General features: G+C 40.2%; 1 protein-coding gene across 1 annotated transcript in view; it reads right to left on the reverse strand.

Annotated features, from left to right (window-relative positions):
• Positions 1-16,860, reverse strand: part of KCTD8 (potassium channel tetramerization domain containing 8) — a 232,002-nt gene extending 215,142 nt beyond the window's left edge. Inside the window, exon 1 of the mRNA XM_032496867.1 lies at positions 15,637-16,860. Coding sequence (XP_032352758.1) covers positions 15,637-16,687 — 1,051 coding nt within the window. The 5' untranslated portion in view covers positions 16,688-16,860. The remainder of the gene's footprint in view (positions 1-15,636) is intronic.
• Between the last annotated feature and the right edge of the window lie 950 nt (positions 16,861-17,810).

The following is a 17,810-nucleotide window of genomic DNA, read 5'->3' on the forward strand; positions in this document are numbered from 1 at the left end:
TACTCATTTCTCCTAGACTCAAACATGCATATTTTGAAATCACATACTTCCACAATATCTATATTCCTCAGGTATATATATTTTTTTATCTTCCAGGCTGACATCCTACTCTTTATACTTGTTCCTCACTGATGGCTTGCACTGAAATGATGCGATTAAAATTACTAGGCTCCTTTCTATCACACACACATTAGTACATAAAAGAATTCCCATAAGAGGAGTTATGCAATGATGTCTTTGTACACTATGTATGAATACGAATATTTGCAGGCATTTCAGTAAAAAGTACTGTCTTTCAGATGTTCTTCTCAAAGTCACACGAGGCACAGGGTATGCGGGTCACATCAGACAGGCCTGCTATAAACTAGCATGACGAGGCTAGAGACCTGGAAACCAAATTTCCTGATTCCACTGAGATGGGCTTCTAGATGGATCCGTGTTGCATGAACCAGTTGTCCTCCGACAGACTTTGATTCAGAACTCAGGGGAGGCAGGGAGCGGGGCATCAGGGCACTGCAGGGGAAGGAGTCTGCAGCTGCGCTAGCAGATTCTCGGTCTGAGATCGCTGATTGTGGCAAAGGCAGCAGCCCATCAGTGGCCAGTCCTCCAGAGGGGCTGGAAGTCTTGCCTCCTGGAGTCTAATTCTTCAGTCCTTCCTATGATTCTGTGAGACATCATGTGGATCCTTAACAAATCCCTTTCAGCTTAAACTAACTAGAGAGCATATGGTTTTATGCAGCTGATAAATGTAACTTAGACTAGAGAATGTGGCTCTTGCTGTAATTAAAAAAAACTAAACTATGACACTGGTTTAATGTAGCAGGAAAGCAGTCAGGTGGTTGGACACAGGATAAAGATGTTGCAAATGAAAACACAGACAATGACCATTATGTGACGGAGACCATTTGGTCCAATTATGCTACATTGGTACCTTAGAAGGTAGATATATGCCAATGACAGCCATAGCATGAGATAAAATGTAGGAAATGTCAGAATATTCGTGTGTAGTATTGGTTTCCTGCCACTTTCCACAAAATCTTAGAAGAAAGACCCACCTAGCAAACCTTCCAGAAGAGAGAAAAGAACACAGCTTTTCTAAAGGAGGCACTCTCTTCTCCCTTTCCCCCAAAGACAAGTTGAAGGGCAATTCCACAATCTGGAAAATTATGGATTTAACAAATCCAGCTAATTCTACACCACAAACGAAAGTAGTTAAAAGTTGTAGCTACATAACTGCAAGTCATCTACCAAGGACTTAATGGGCTGTGTCAAAGGGGCACAAAGTCTCTCACCAGTCAAAGCAGAGAGGTACAACTCTTCCACACAAGGGTGGCTGCCCTGCTGACGAAGCTGGCCCCATCCTCCTAGACCACCAATTTAACAGAGGGGGAAATGAGTGATTCACAGAGCCCACAAAAGAAAGAGTCTTCAGGCCTAAAAGTGACACAACACAAGATTTTCTTTGCTCTTAATCCACTCATGAAACTGACCAAAAGTGCACTACAATTTTGAAGGAATTCTTTTGCTGAAGAAACTGAAAGACTGGCCAGCAATAGTCTTGGCTATCTAACTCTGAAGCCCAACCTGCAAACCCCTGCATCTGCAAAGTTAGCAATGAACTGCGAAATCTGTGCAGCTACAAAGAGGGTGTACTGCCCAACGCGGGCCTCAGATGTGGCTACAGAGGACAATTAACAGGAAAGAATCTCCCAGAAGGGAAAGGGAAAGAAAGGGACCATAAAGGACAATAGGCAGAACCAGGTGCTGCCAGAGAGGTTTAACAAGGAATTCACTTTGTTGCCAATAAAGGGAGTCTCTGCTGTCTGCAAGGTGGGACTTGCTGTGGACCTGAGGTGCTATGCGTTTCCCATTCTCCCCCTTTTAGAACAAAAGCCCTTTCTGTCAAATCATCCCACTCCTATTTGGCATTGTTTACTGAGTGCACTGAGGACAAATAATTTATAAATTAATATACTAACTCAAAGCTGACCGTCCCAATGGAGTCACATTCGGACCTCATACAACGTACGGTACATCACCCAAAGATGGAGGCAGGGCTGGTGAGACCTTGGGTCTCCTCTCTGTGAGGATGGCCAGGAAAATACTCATTTGCATGAGGGGCAATTTCATCAAGTTAAGCAGGAGCATCGTTGGTGATACTACTGCTGTGGTTTAATGGAAGAAGAAAGTAGACAAAGAGATAGACTGTAATGAATCTTCTTGAAAGGCTTACTCAGAATCTTTCCAATACACTTCTAATTGACAATGACTAAAGAGCCAAAAACTATATTCCCATCAGCAGTAATTAGAGAGATGAAATTTAAAACAACAATGAAATATTTTTCATCTATTTTTGCAACACTTAGAAAACAGAATTTTGCCAAGTGTTGGCAGGGAAATGGAGATGATAGAATCCTCAAGAACTGCTCTTAGAAGTGAAGAATGGAGCACTGACTTGGGAAAGCGATCCGATGGTACTTCATCAAATGAAGTCTGTGCCTCTCCAATGACCTGGTAATCTCCCCCTCACCCCGCCTTGAGGTATATTTCAAAGAATTCTCACATAGGTCAACAGTGGAGTTGGCCATGATCAGATTGAAGGCAATCTGAGTGTAGATCAACGGAGGAGAGGTTACTTAGGTAAAATGTACACCAGGAAGTAACCTGCAGCAGTCAGAAATTACCAATTAGCTTAGATGGGCGTGTGAAAATGAGATCTTAATGAAAAAATCACAAATGTGTAAATTAACAACAAGAAAAATAAAACAATATACATTTTTCAGGAATACATAAATATAAGGATACACATTAAATACATTAGAATGGTGTTTATGGGGTAAAGTGGTAAAAACTGAATGGTTTAAATTTTTTTATAATAATAAAAATAATAAATAAGCTTACTCAGACCAATGCTGATGATGTGCCATGAAGATTTGTTACTACTGCGTCTGGTTTTAAAGCTACATTTCCTACACTCTCTTACAGCTAGGGTTCCATATGTGACTCAGGTTGCACAACCAGACACTTGTGAACTGAGGAGTAAGGGGAGACTGGCAGTTTGCTGGTGACCTTACTTTCCCTGTTACAGATCACGGCAGAGGTTATGTGGCTAGACTCTGCAGCTGCATGGCAGTTGCCTAATTCTGAGCTCCCACATCACTGCAAGGCAGCACCACCTGTAGCAACCATATTTCTGTGGTGTGGATGGGAATCACTCCTGGAAGCTCAGACCTCCCGAACATCTGTGAGCTATCGACATTATACTTCAAATGTCTTTTCCATTTGGAATGATCGAGAATGGAGTCTGTTGTCTGAAAAAACACAGGGAGTTTTAAAACCAGTGCATTTCCAACTTTTCCCAGATTTGTTACTAGAGTTTGAAATGACTGCAGCACTTTGCTGGGGCTGCCATAACAAAGTACCACATACCGGATGGCTTAAACAACAGAAGTGTATTATCTCACTGTTCTGGAAGCTAGATGTTGGAGATCAAGGTGTTGGAAGGTTTAGTTCTCCCTGAGGGATGTGAGGAAGAATCCATTCCATGCTCCTCTCCTTGCATCTGTGGGTTTGCTGACGATCCGGAGCATTCCTTTGCCTGTAGATGTGTCAGCGTGAGCTCCACCTTTGTACTCACATGGTGATCTCCCAGTGTGAGTGCACATCTGTTATCTCTATGTCCAAAATTTCTCCTTTTTATAAGGACACCAGTCACACTGGATTAGGCCCACCCTAATGATCTCATTCTAAATTGATCACCTCTGTAAAGACCCTGTTTCCATATACAGTCAGATTCTGAGGTGCTAGAGGTTAGGGCATCAACATACCTTTGGGCTGGAAAGGGGCAGGGGGGACAATTTAACCCATAAAATACTGCATATACTTTAACATAAATTATAGCCATTAGTCTCTAGGATCTGGTGCTTGTACTAAAACTGTGAGGTAATTCTGTTATCCCTTTTTTTTTTTTAGTTTTACAAAATACTGGATATTACAGAGCTTCACAGTATGAATGTTAAGTACCAAATTACAATAATGATAAATATGGCTTGATAGTGTCAGCTATAAAGCAGACAGCTTGAAATAACCACTAAGTTTGCTTTACAATCCAAACACGCTAACACAGAAAGTAAAAAGTGAAATATTCTGATAGTTCTTGCATGCCTTAGAAACACATCAGTCCAGCAGAAGAAATGCAAATGATTACACAAAGCTACAGAAACTTCAATGCTGGACTTCCTAACTTATTTATTCATGGCTCCATTTACCAGCAACATGAACAATCATTTACAAGTTCCAAATCTCCTTGCTACAAAGCAAATATATATCTTTTTATTGCCACTGTCCGTGAAACAGGCTAAATCAACCCATCACAGGTCTGCTTGACTGAAATGAAAAGGAGTACCTCATAGCCATTTCAAATTCAAACTTAATCTTAATTATAGAATACTTCTCAAAGGTAACCGGGAAAAGTCTCTAATTTTGACTTTAGAATTTCTTCGTGGAGAACAGGAAACCTCAACAAATGTTTCATTAATATCGATATACTAACACATTCTCTTTAAGAAATGACAGTCCAACACACTAAAATAAGAACAAATATCCTATTTTTACTCATCACAGATTACTTTAAACATATTAGTTATAGAGTAATATGTAAAAGTTCATAGAGGTAAGATAAAAAAGAACAATTTCCACCATTTTCTACATGAAAAATGAAGCCCAGTAAAGTGAAGTTAGCACAAAATAAAACAAATCTGCATACTAATGAAGGTTAAGACTACAGCCCAAAGACTTCTACTGCCAAATCTTTCTTTTTTACTCTAAGTCAGGATCAACATCAGAAAGACCCATCCTTAATTTAGGAATTTACATTAGGGGTTTGGGATTAACAGATACACATTACTATATATAAAACAGATAAACAACAAGGACCTACTGCATAGCACAGGAAGCTATATTCAATTTCTTGTAATAACATATAATGGAAAAGAATCTGAAAGATATAAGTATGTATGTACATGTATAACTGAATCACTTTGTTGTACACTTGAAACTAACATTGTAAACTACACTTCAATAAAAACAAAATTTTTAATGCAATAAAAAAAATAATAAGAGCCAAATAAAGGACTCATCCCAAAAATCACTGTATAAGATTACACCAATAATTTCTAATCACCACACCTACTTCCTCCTGTGACTCACTATAAAGTAAGTTGTCACTGTAGCAACTTCTCCGTATCAAAAACAGAAGTCACTTTAGAATTATATGAATGAGTCCTTACCCTCCACCTGCAAAGAAATGCAGCTTCCGCCAACCAAAGGAAAAGAGGTCAAAACATTGGAGAATTACTTCTGAATGGCTGCCAGCATCTCCCTTAGAGCTCCGTGCTTTCTTCAAATATCTGGATTTCTAGTAATTAGAAACCTTATATTCAAAATGTGTACAGTGCTTTCAAAAGGAGCTGATTGAGTCGAAAACTAACAGTTTTCCTAAAATTATAGAGATCTGTATTTGAATTATAGAGATCTGTATTTGAATCTAGCCTGAAACTTGGCCAAATGCCCAAACTCTAAGCAATGTTCGAGCCCCCGGCCCTGCGACAATTTGTTCTCTTGCATAAAACTGCTGAAAATTAAAGCTAAAAGCTTTGATCAGAAATACAGATATAAAATGTGATTAAGAGGTGCTCTGCCTAAATTCACCCCATAGTTTGAAAAAAAAAAAACCACTGAATACTAGTATTACTGTTAATTGTGTCAAAATTGACCAAGGTAGAGCATGAGACATGGAAGGAAGCATTTTTCCCCTAAACAATAAAGAACAAACTAGAATAAACTTATTTTAATAATGTTACAATTAACTTTATACTTAGAAGGTCAATATTTTTTTTTTAATTTCACTAATGATAACGGGACATTTTCAGAGCAATTCTGAATAGGTATTACTATCAATTTCCTCAAAAAGAAGAATTTCGGTACTATGAATTAATAATGGAGAGAAATGGAATTAAATAGAGCTGTATTTGGAGGATCTTAAGTTAATAAATGACACTAGTTGACATATATTGAGCATTTAATTTGTACCTGTTTGATAGTCTTCTGAGTGTTTTACATGGATTAATTCATTTAATCCTCATAATAAAACTATGAGATGAATATTATTGTCTCCCTCACTTTCTCTTCTAGGAGATTAAATTATCTTTCCAAGGTCTCAAAGCTAGAGCTGGAATTTGTCAAGGAATCTGACTAAAAAGTATAAAACCATTCAAAGTGTGTAAGCTCTTTGCTTGTTAGGAGTGAGGACCAGGAGATTTTGGTTTCATCTCTTTCTAAACACAGTACTCCTCTCCCTAGTTTCCTTGTACCAGAAATTAGAGAACATGTCTATTTATACAAGGTGAAGAGAAATGGCAATATATTATGGATTGGATTCTATCTATGCCCAAGGGTTTTGTTATTAACTAGTGCAAGAAACGGAAGTAACACAACTGAATGGTTGAATCACTCACTATTCTGGTGACCTGAAATCAACACTATATATTTATTTTATTCTTTTGTTGCATTCAACTCTTTTCCCCAGTATATAAGTAGGATTTAATAGGAGAATGGGTACAGTAGGTAAATATAACATTCCAAATTTAACTGCTGAACGAACATTGAACTAAGTTAAACAGGTGAATAAACACTGAACTAACAGGCACCCTGTTAGGTATCATACAGCTATGTGTGGTTAGTGCCAGAAAAGTTGATTTGCTTTCATTAACTACCCTGACACAAGGTTAAGGAAGTAAAACTGATACTGTAATATTAATCATAAAATAGCAATACCTCAACGGTTTTTCAAGATATCTTTTAAAAACTGAGTAGAGATAACAATATAGAGTTTACTGGATCCTCACCTCTGCAGACACCTACTAGCATAAACAAATACTTCCTGAACTCACATTACACCACAATAGGGCCTGATCACATCTGGTGGCAGCAGGCACTTCACATTGTAAGATTTTTGAAAGGCAAGTACTCAACAATGTGGTCGTGGGTAGGCTGCAGCTCAGGGTATAACATCTTTCATACGTTAAAAAAAAAAAAAAAGTCACCTAATTCTTTGTTCCCTTATAATTTCTATCCTACCACTCATTTAAGTACAAATACATAATCGTGTGTGTCTGTGTGTGCATCTCTGTATGTTTATAATCCTAACAACTTCACGTATAACATTATTTTAATCTGTCTCACATTTTAGTTAACATTTCACTGATTTTCATTCTTTATATAGATGTCCGTTCAACATCATCTCATGTCATTACTCTGCCTCTTGTTAACACGCCAAGTAATGCCTCTCTAACATAACTCACTATTATATAAAGCTTACTGTGATCACCTTAAATGTAGGGTCTCTTTTCATTCACACTTGCATGTCTTGTACAAAGCTATAGCCCAAGAATAGGTTCAATAGGTGCAATATAAATTGAAGTAAAAATAAATCTCAATTCAGCAACTATTTTGATAGAAACTCCAATATCTCTGGTTCACTTGTTAATCTGCACTTTCCTTCAAAATAAAGAAATATTTACTGAGTTCTTAATGTGGTACTAGCCACTGCACTGGGGACTGAGAATACAAAAGTGAGACTTGGTGCCAACTCTCAGGGAAAAAGTAGGCCAGTGTGGAAAGCCAACATGAAAAGAGATAGTTCTACGATCCAGCAATCCCACTCTGGATATACACCTAAAGGAAACAAAGACAAGGACATCTAAATGACATCTGCACTCCATGTTTATTGCAGCATTATACACAATAGCCAAGAAAAAGAAACAACCTAAGTGCCGCCTCAACAAATGAATGACTAAAGAGAGTGCAGTGTATACATACAATGGACTATTATTCAGTCATAATGAAGAAGAAAATCCTGCCGTTTGCAAGAAGACAGATGGACCTTGAGGCATTATGCTAGGTAGAAAGAAAAAAAGTCAGACAGAACAAGACAAATACTATATAATATAATTTATATGTGGAATCCAAAAACACCAAGCTCATAGAAACAGAGTAGAATGGTAGTTACCAGGGGCTGAAGAGGGGCGGAGGAAAGGAGGAGATGCTGGTCAAAGGGTACAAACTTCCATATGAATAGTTCTGGGGATCTAACCCACAGCATTGTGATTACAGTTTAAAACATGGTACTATACTGCACTACACTGTACTTGAAAGTTGCTTAAAGAGTAGATCTTAAATGTTCTCACCACGGAAAAAAGACATTGTAATTATGTGAGAAATGGAAGTGTTAGCTAACACTACAGTGGTAATCAAATTGCAATATATAAGTGTATCAAATCAACACATCGTTAACTTACAAAATGTTATATGTCAATTATTTCTCAATAAAGCTAGGGGAAAAAATAGGGATATAACAAGACAGAAAAAAAAGAAGAGATTCAGTTACATATTGTAGGAAATGCAATGAGGGCCCTATGCATAGTGTGCTCTGAAGAGACAGGTAAGTGCGGAGGTTAAATGCAGAGGATTCGACAGCAAGAGGTCAGTATGACATGACTATGATCCCAGTGGGCACATTAAAAAACCAGTGAATTAAGAAATAAACTTGTAAGCAGTGTAAGCTCAGAATAAAACACTTCATAAAGTACAAAATACAACTAAACTTACAGGATAATTAGGTTTCATGAAACTCTCGCAAAAATGAATGACAAGAAGTGTTCAGACCGAAGGCACAGGGCACCTAGATTCAAGTCTGCAGCTGGAGGTCTGTTACCCTGAGAACTTATAAAGGAGTTAACTCACCTATCGGAGTGACTTTGAAATCCTGTAAATAAAGTTAGTCTCATCTTTAGGTAAGTCCTTAAAAATCTCTTTTGGTGTAGCCTCCCACAACTAAAAGAATGAACTCCATTAAAGAAGCCACCAGCCCTGTCTTGCAGGATTGTGGCTGCTCAGAGCTGACAATACCCTGCAGTTAATTCAAAAGAGGCTTTAAAAATAATATCCGTAATTAAATATAGATTGAAGGGTTACCTAAAACATTACTTTCCAAGTTCTTCAAATTTATAGATGTACTTCCACAACACTCTAAGGCTTTAAAAACAGCAAAAGCTAATCCCAATACTAAGAAGGTATTTGATACTTTTTCAGCCTAATTATAGCAAGTATATAATTTAAAAGCATTAACCAAGATTTAGGACCAATAGACTATATATAATTAACAAAACTGATTTCAGCTAAAACCCCCTCTTCATTTTGTCACCTTCTAAGAACATATAAAAATGTGTTCTATTACACGGGGTAAAATGAACTTTCCGCAGAAGACTAGCTTAGCACTGTTTAACTTTGTCAGTCTATCAAACCTATAGATATTTCTTGTTCCCCTAAAAGAAAAATAAATTGAATCAAATGATTTTATTTTCTTTAATTTTAAAAATACCCATGAACATAGCAGCCTTAGTCAATGAAAGTTAACTCTTTCATCAAGTAAAGACACCAAACATACACAGCTGACTCTACAACAAGGTGGGGGTTAGGGGCCACTGACCTCTGCTCCATGGAAAATCTGGTTATAACTTTATAGTTGGCCTTTGTATTGGAGGTTCTGCAACTTCTGATTCAACCAACCGCAATACATATTATCTGGGAAAAAAAATCTGCTTATAGGTGGACCCTCGCAGTTCAAGCCCAGGTTGTTCAAGGATCAGCTTCATTTACTATATTCTTATGGAAATTTAACATAGATTAAGAAATATTAAGTTCATTCATATACAGCTCACACCACCAATTTTTGCTTGTAGAGCTAAGTAAAGTACTTCAGTAGACACTGAAGTATATTTGCAAATTGATTGTATGAAACAGGCATTATTTTTAAATATTTCAGAGTAAGGGCTTGGGAATAAGACAGAACTATTCAAATTCCAGCTCAGCCCCATACCAGCTCTGTGACCTGAGGATGTTGCCTAACCTCTCCAAATCAGAGTTTTCTAACTAAAGTAGCAGGGAACTAATGCTAAGCTAAAGGAATGCTAGAGAAGTAAACAAAGCAATGCTATAAAACATTTATCACAAAATTAGGTACGTAGTAAATGTTTTTTTTTTTATTACACATACTATATTTTGAAAAAAAAATCACTCTTTTCTAAGCTTGCAGGGAGAAAGTTCAACAGCAATATTTACTTACAATAACATCTGTGGCAAGTCATGTATTATACTTTAAGATGTCAATAAAAAATTCAATGTCTTGGGGAAAATGTGACTAAATGTATAACTGCTTTAAATGTATACAACAAAACACAACAAAGATGACATGCAGACCATCGACATAGTATCACCATAATGCTAAAAAAGTATGCTTGTCATCTTCATATGCTTAGAACAAAGATTAGGAGGAAATGAGTCAAGATTTTATTAGCAGTTACTGGTGATGATTTTCCTTTAATTTCACATTTTTCTTATAAAATTCCTAAAACTGCATATATTAGCTTCATTATCAAAAAGGGTGGCTTCTGAATGACAAGTTGACAATCATTTTCACATTTTAAACTATCTGACCCAATAACATATCAATAGGATAGACAATCATTAGTGCTAATTTTGTAAATATTATACATCTTTCTTCCCAAAGAGATTTCTTTTTCTTTTTAAGTAAGGCATACTCCCACACTCACACACACACATGCACACACATTGTGAGTTCTAGCAGTCTAAGCTACAAAAGAGAAAGAACTTCGCCAAATAAAACTTGTAGTGCCATTCAGTCTTTTAGCTTCATTATGTGCTTAAGGATTGACCACATGAAGCTGTAGAAAGGCTGTCAGGGACACTATTTAAAAGATCAAGTTTAGAGACAGTACTAGGCCAGGTATAAAAGTTTAATGCCCTTGAACAGCAACCAATGCCATGGCATAGCCTCCAAACCTTTGGCCTCCAAGGTTTTTGTCATTTTGTTTGCTTTATTATTGCAATTATTTGCATGAAATAAGAATCCCAGTGTTTTAGAAAGTTGTCTACTCCCTGTTGATTCAAACGTTATTCAGCTATGTGTTTGCAGAAGAAATTTCCCCATGATAATTATAAAAATAACTAGCAAGTCTCCAGGAGGATAAGAGTCAACTTAAAAAAAAAAAAAAAAAAAAAAACCAAGGTTCTTTTCCATAAATCAGTGTTTGGTGATAAAAGTAGAAGTATTTTTAGACTAGAAAACAATATATCATTTTAAAGACATGCATCTAAATAGAATGATCGTTTTAAAGATGCTTCTTAGGAAGTTTTTAATGCAACAGGCCTGCTAACATAGGACTGAATAGTTGTCTGAAAGTTTTCAACTCAACTAGCGTTCTCCAACCCAACACGGTGAAATAAATCAGAATAAATCTGAAAGAGTGGATATAAAAATCCATTAAGACAAAGTAGAATTCACAGCCCAGTTCAGTAATAGTATTAATTCCTAGATCTGGCACTCTCATACATCACAACAAAAAAGGATACACCAATTTAAGGAATATCAAGTGTGTCCTGGAGAAATGCATACTTTCACACTATATATTATTCAAGCAACACATAGAATGCAAAACTCAAAGCACTATAAAAGAAGAGCAATGAATCAGTACTAGTTTTCTGTGAACACAGATTATGAGAAATATATATATATATATATATAAATGCCCATTTTAATTATGGGTAGTGTACGTGTCACATTCCAAGCAGATATCTACTGTCTATGTAATATAATGCCAACATAAAATGCCCTTCTTGTCTCCTAGATATTGCTAAAAACAGCCACAATTGCACTTCACAGACACCCCACAAAAAAAAAAAAAAAAACCAGAAAGCACAATAAATCACTCTGTTTTCCTTCAAGAAAGGATAATCCATCTTCAGGATTAGAAGAGTAACACGGAACTTACTAGTACTAGTATATGTTGCAGAGTCTAAAACTCTTGATAAAACAATGAGTTATGACTGATAATAGATACATACATCCATGTAGCCAAATGGAGCTGGTATGAAATCGTTAATAGCCTGCATATAACCTTCAGTGTTAGAACCCAATTTGGATACAAGCACTTAAGGAAATCTGAATCTAGCTCAGTGTTTGTCAGAAAACTGCCACAGTTTCATGTCCTAATGGAGAGGATTAAAACACTTCTTGGCCCTAGATTAGAAAAAGGTTCTGTTGGAGTCAATCCAAAAGAATTGACTAGAGTGTGACTGGCAAACCCGGGTGACTGAAAAATACAAGTTTGGGGAAAGAATTTGGTTATTAAATTGGTTGTTTCAAACTTCTGAAAGTTTATTATGTAATCATTTAATTGCAAAATATTTTCAAATTAACTTTACAACCAAATCAACTATACTTACTAGAAAACAAAATTTAAATGTAATGCTGACAAGAAAAATAGTCTTTATTACTTAACAATTTTAACAGTTAACATTTTTTAAGCTTTTGTTATAGGTTAAGCACTGGTCTTAGCACTTTACATGTATTATCAAATTCTAAAAAATTTGTACTAAATAACCTCCATTGCACGGGTGAGGAAACTGAAACACAGAACAAGTAAATAATTTAACCAAGATCACACATTTGACAAATAGCAGTGTCTGGTATTACTCAACCATTTGCCACTCTCCTCCCATCTATATAGAAATTCAGTGGCAAAGAAGGGGAGGGGGGAAGAGTGAGGAGCTGAAATTGATGTTTAAGTATATAAATTCCAATTCTATAGTTTTCAGAGCAGTTTCAAACTACTAAGGCTACATGTAGCCTGAATTGTAAAAGATGTTAACATAACTAATCCATTTTATACATTAAATATTTGTTGAAAGAACTGCGTCAACAGGGAAATAAAAGATAATAAGTCCTTCTCTGTATCTAAATCAGCGGACAAACAAGTTCATCCAATAATTTTGTTTTTATCAATAATATCGATAGTCTTTTTAAATAGAGACTGCCAAACAAGATAATTACACTCTGTATACTAAACATTATCACCTACACTAAATAGGCTGGGAATACAAATATTTTATAGTGCATTTTCATTTGCCAAAATTAAAAGGAATCCCATCCGAAATAATTTGTGAAAATATGCTGCAAGCTATACAAAACATAAAATAAATGTATGCATAACAGTGTTCAAAGTAAACTTTATATCACAAATGGAAGATGGCAACTACGTTTGGTTGGTCGTTGACTGGAATACCACTTCAAAAGAACCACACAGGATAATCAGTGAAGATGGCTATGAGTTGCTCCCTTAAATTTCTGGGACTTTTATGAATGAATCTCAGAGCTCATTAGTTATGTGAGTAGCAAGTGGTTATTCATAATATAAATATTTTATTTTGTTTACAGTTCTAGTTCCACAAGTGAAATATCCTGGATTTCAAATAGCTCTCAAATTATCTTATGAGTTAAATTAGCTGAGTTTCCAACTTGAGTATACTACCTTATGAGCATTTTTTCATAATTTAGAGACAATTTGTCTTATCTCTTTATAATCAAAGTAATGAACATTTTCAAGTCGACAAGTTTCTAGGGGACAAAGAAAGACCAAAACTATGAAAGACTCCAAATGCAAGAACCTTAACTGCAGAACACTTATGCTTATATCTTCTCTGACAAAAATCACTAACTACACAAAAAAGTCAAAAGTTCATTTCATCTCATCTTCTGAAATGCCTGGAAATATATCCATGTTGAAATGACATAAATGTTTAAGATCTAAAGTGTTAATAAAGGTTCTTTCCTTTAGGTGGCTTTTCTGACTATCGATTTGACTATTGATCCTTTTACTGTGTAACAAATACTTTCATATAATTAAGGCAATTAGATTTTTATTGAAATGTAGTTGATTTACAATATTGTGTTAGTTTCAGCAAAGCGATTCAGTTATGTATACATATATGTTTTTCAGATTACTTTGCCTTATAGGTTATTACAAGATACTGTATATACAAGATGTGCTATACAATAAATTCTTTTATCCTATCTTATGTATAGTAGTTTGTATCTGTTAATCCTATACTCTTAATGTGTCCCTCCCTGCCTGCCTTTCCCTTTTGGTGATCATAAGGCTGTTTTCTATGTCTATTCAGTCTGTTTCTGTTTTGTATGTAAATTAATTTGTATTATTTTTTAGATTCCACATATAAGTGATACCATATAATATTTGTCTTTCTCTAAGACAGTTAGATTTATATCTACCACTTCAATGGACCCTTTCTTTGCTTCTCTGTTGAAATGGTTTTCTCAGGAAATCTAGCACTATTAAAAAAGACAATCCAAGTGTGCTGTGTTTTGTCACCCTACCTCCAAGGTTACTAGAATATATGAACGATGGGCAACTTCCAATCAAGCTTGGATCTGTGCAGAGAGGTCCTTTGCACTTCCCTAGTCAAAATAAAGTGCAAACAAATTGCCTGGATCCCAAACAGTGACTGAATTACCAAAGAAATACAATTAAATCTGGGCTTATTTGTATCATAGGCTGTCAATACTGAGCTCTCTAACACTACAGGCAAGTTTAAAATCTCGTGTCTTGACAAAGAAAAACGTTTGCCAAATTATGTTCCTGCAGCCATCCCAGATGGCTTTTCATTTGTGCAAATAGCTTTCGAGTTGTGGCCCTCCCCATTTATAAACATCACTGAGAACTGTGCCTGTCCGGGTTCCCCATCCTCCAAGCCCTAGTGATGTTCCGTGGAGTTCTTGTACTTGATCCACAAGCCCCCCTCCTGAAGCGCACTACAAAAGCATCATGCCAGGTGCTTTCCAAATCCTCTCCCTCGTTCTCATTTCATAAAATCACTGCATTCATTCCCCCGGGGAAGTGAACTCCATCCACCTTCCACACTTGAGATGCCCAGAAAGGAAACACAATCACACATGCACACACAGATACACACGCACGCGCGCGCGCACAAACACACACCATATCCCTTCCTAATCTCCAACTCGGACAGCAGCACTCAGACAACCAGTCTCTAGTTCCCTCCACCTTCTGCAGTCCAAAACGCCTATCAGTTACAGGTGACAACTGGCACAGGAGAAATTGGAGGTTTCTATGGGTCGATGGAGACCTCTTTCCCACAAGCAGTTCTCACGGCCCCCGGAGGGGCTTTGGAGGCACAGTCGCCAGTTCTCTGGTTACCCTCTTCCGAAACTACCCGTAACAGGATGCTCCTGCGCCAACCCGCACCACCAGGAGGCAATCCTGGTGGTGCGCGGCGATACCTGATGCCAACCTGCCCTCTGGAGGGACACCACTGGGGCCCATAAAAGTTGACCCCCAGGAGTCCTGCGGAGTCAGCGAGGAGGAGGACCTCTGCCCCCAGCCTCTTGCTTGCGTCTCTTCGCCGCCCTCCTTCGCTATAGTAGAAAGGAGCCCAACAGCTCCAAGAGCTGGGCGGGGGCGAGAGGACAAGATTAATAGAGTTAAGAAAGAGGGCTGCGTGGGGACTGCGTTCTCCTGAGTTGGAGAAGAGAGGAGTCTAAAGGGAGATAGCAAGGGGCGAAACCATAAATTTTGTCTGCTGGGAGAAGGAAGGCGCGCAAGGACCGCAGACGGGCTCGAGCCCGCCGCGGGTCGCGGAGGCGGCGGGGAGAACCGGGAAAAGCGGTGACCGCGAACTTACGGAAGAAGATGTACTCGGTGTAGCTGCTCCAGATCTTGTCGTCGCGGTACTGATGGATGAAGGCGGCGGTGCCCGAGGAGTTACACGCCACCATGTGGAAGCCGGCCTCGGACAGGCGATCGAACGCCTGCTCCAAGTAGGTGAACTTGAGGTAGAAGCGGGACGTGTACTTCTCTGGCGGCCGGTCAGGGTCGCGGCTCTCGTTGAGCGTGTCCCCGAAAACCTCCTTGGCCAGCGCGATGCGTCCGCACACCATGATGCGCGCCACACGCCGGAACTTGGCGTCCGCCTGGTTGTCTCGCACCGTGGTGTAGGAGCCGCGGTAGCCGAGCGTGAGGAAGCCCGAGCGCTTGTCCGGCGCGCCGCCGCCGCCGCCGTGCGCTCCGGGGCCCGAGGGCGCGGCGGCCGCCGCCCCGCGCAGAAGCAGCGCGTCGCTGCTGCCCTGCGAGACGTTGTCCTCCAGGTCGCTCTGGCAGCCCTCGTCGTTGAGCGAGTTCTGCTTGGTGACCTTGGGCGACAGCAGCTTGACCAGGTCTGTGAGCTGGAAGTACTCGGCCTCGCGCAGGAGCCGCTCCTTCTCGGGGAAGTGCTCCGGCAGCGCCAGCTGCTTGTCCCGCAGGTAATCCAGCACGTACCTGAAGAGGAAGCCGTCCCGGTCGATGAAGAAGCGCGCCCGGCTGTCCCTGGGCAGCTCGCCCCGGCGTCGGGCGCCGCCCCGGGGGCTGGAGGGCGAGAACATACTGGCCAGAGTGCTGTCCGGGACGCTGAGCAGCGTCGAGTGCTTGGTCACATAGACCTGGCCTCCCACGTTCAGCTCCACCACCTCGGGGAAGGGCGAGGGCGCGCAGGGCCCGGAGGCGGCGGCTGCCGACGCGCCGGGCGAGCTGGACGAGGAGACCATCTCGCTAATGGGTAGGATGGTGCTGCCGCCGCTGCCCGTGTCCTTCAAAGCCATGGTCCCCCTGCTGCCGGCCAAATGACCCTGGAGAGCAGCACTTTCTCCTTCCCGAAACCCGCGCCCGACACCCCCGGCGGCCCCCGGCCTCAGCATGCGCCTGATGCGCCCTCGGGCCGGGCGGCACGTTCCTCCGGCCGGGGCGGCCCGGTTCAGGGCTCGGGGCAGCGGCGGCGGCGCCCGGGCTCCATCGAGGGAGCGCTGCGCGGGAGAGGAGCTCTGCGGGGCTCCGCAGTGGCGGCGGAGGCGCGAGGAAGAGCTGCCGCTCCTCTGGGGCGACGGCGGGGAAGTGTGAGAGAGACTTGCGAGAGGCTCTTAGGCTGCCGCTCGGCTCTCCACGGGGAGGGCGGGAGGAGGGGCCGGAGCAAAGAAAACTCGCCGCCCCAGTAGCTGGCGAGCGCGGCGCGAGCCCCGAGCGCGGACGGTGGCGCTAACTACTCCTCGCGGCTGGGGAGGCAGCACTGACGTCAAGCCCCAGACTGGGACCCGAGCCACAGCTGTCATTTAAAGAGATAGGCGCCAGCCTCTGGCCGCGGGGCTCCGACGCTAGGGGGCGGGGCCGAGGGCCGAGCCTGGAGGTGATGCTACTTGACAGCGAGCCTGGAGAAGCGGGCAGGGAACCAAAAACAAAACAGAAAAAAGGACAGCATCTTTTCTTCATTCATTTCATTCCTCCTTCCGTCCGTCCATCCATCCCTTCCTCTCTCATTCTGTTCGCTCTGTAAAACTATTTTTTTTACGCTTGCATTAAATTGGGAAGTGGGGTGAAGGTATGGATTATAATAAAAATGCTAGGCTCCTAATCTGAAATTACTACAAATGTTGGCGTGAGAGCAGTGATTGCCAAAAGACTACGTGGGGGGAGCTCTCTTGTAGTGGTTTTGTAAGTTTTTGAAGTGAGGAGTGAAATGCCCCAACCTCTGTTACATTCAGATGTCATAACTTCGTATTTAACTGCATGCGCTACATATAGTTGAAGAATTTCTAAAACTGAAATATGATATCAGCTCACAAAACTAACAAAGGATTGTATGTAATGTAACTGTTTTCTCCTTTCATCTGTTCAGTACTTGACTCATAGTAAATGCTTAGTAAATGTTTCGGGAGGAAGGGACAAATCCAGGGAGGAAACTTACTCCACTTGTTCCTAATTTCTGATCCTCATCGGTCCCTTCATTAATTCTCTCCATTTCCCTTTCAACTCCATAGGGCAAGAGAA

Source organism: Camelus ferus, chromosome 2, assembly GCF_009834535.1.
Source record: "Camelus ferus isolate YT-003-E chromosome 2, BCGSAC_Cfer_1.0, whole genome shotgun sequence".
Lineage (NCBI taxonomy): Eukaryota > Metazoa > Chordata > Mammalia > Artiodactyla > Camelidae > Camelus > Camelus ferus.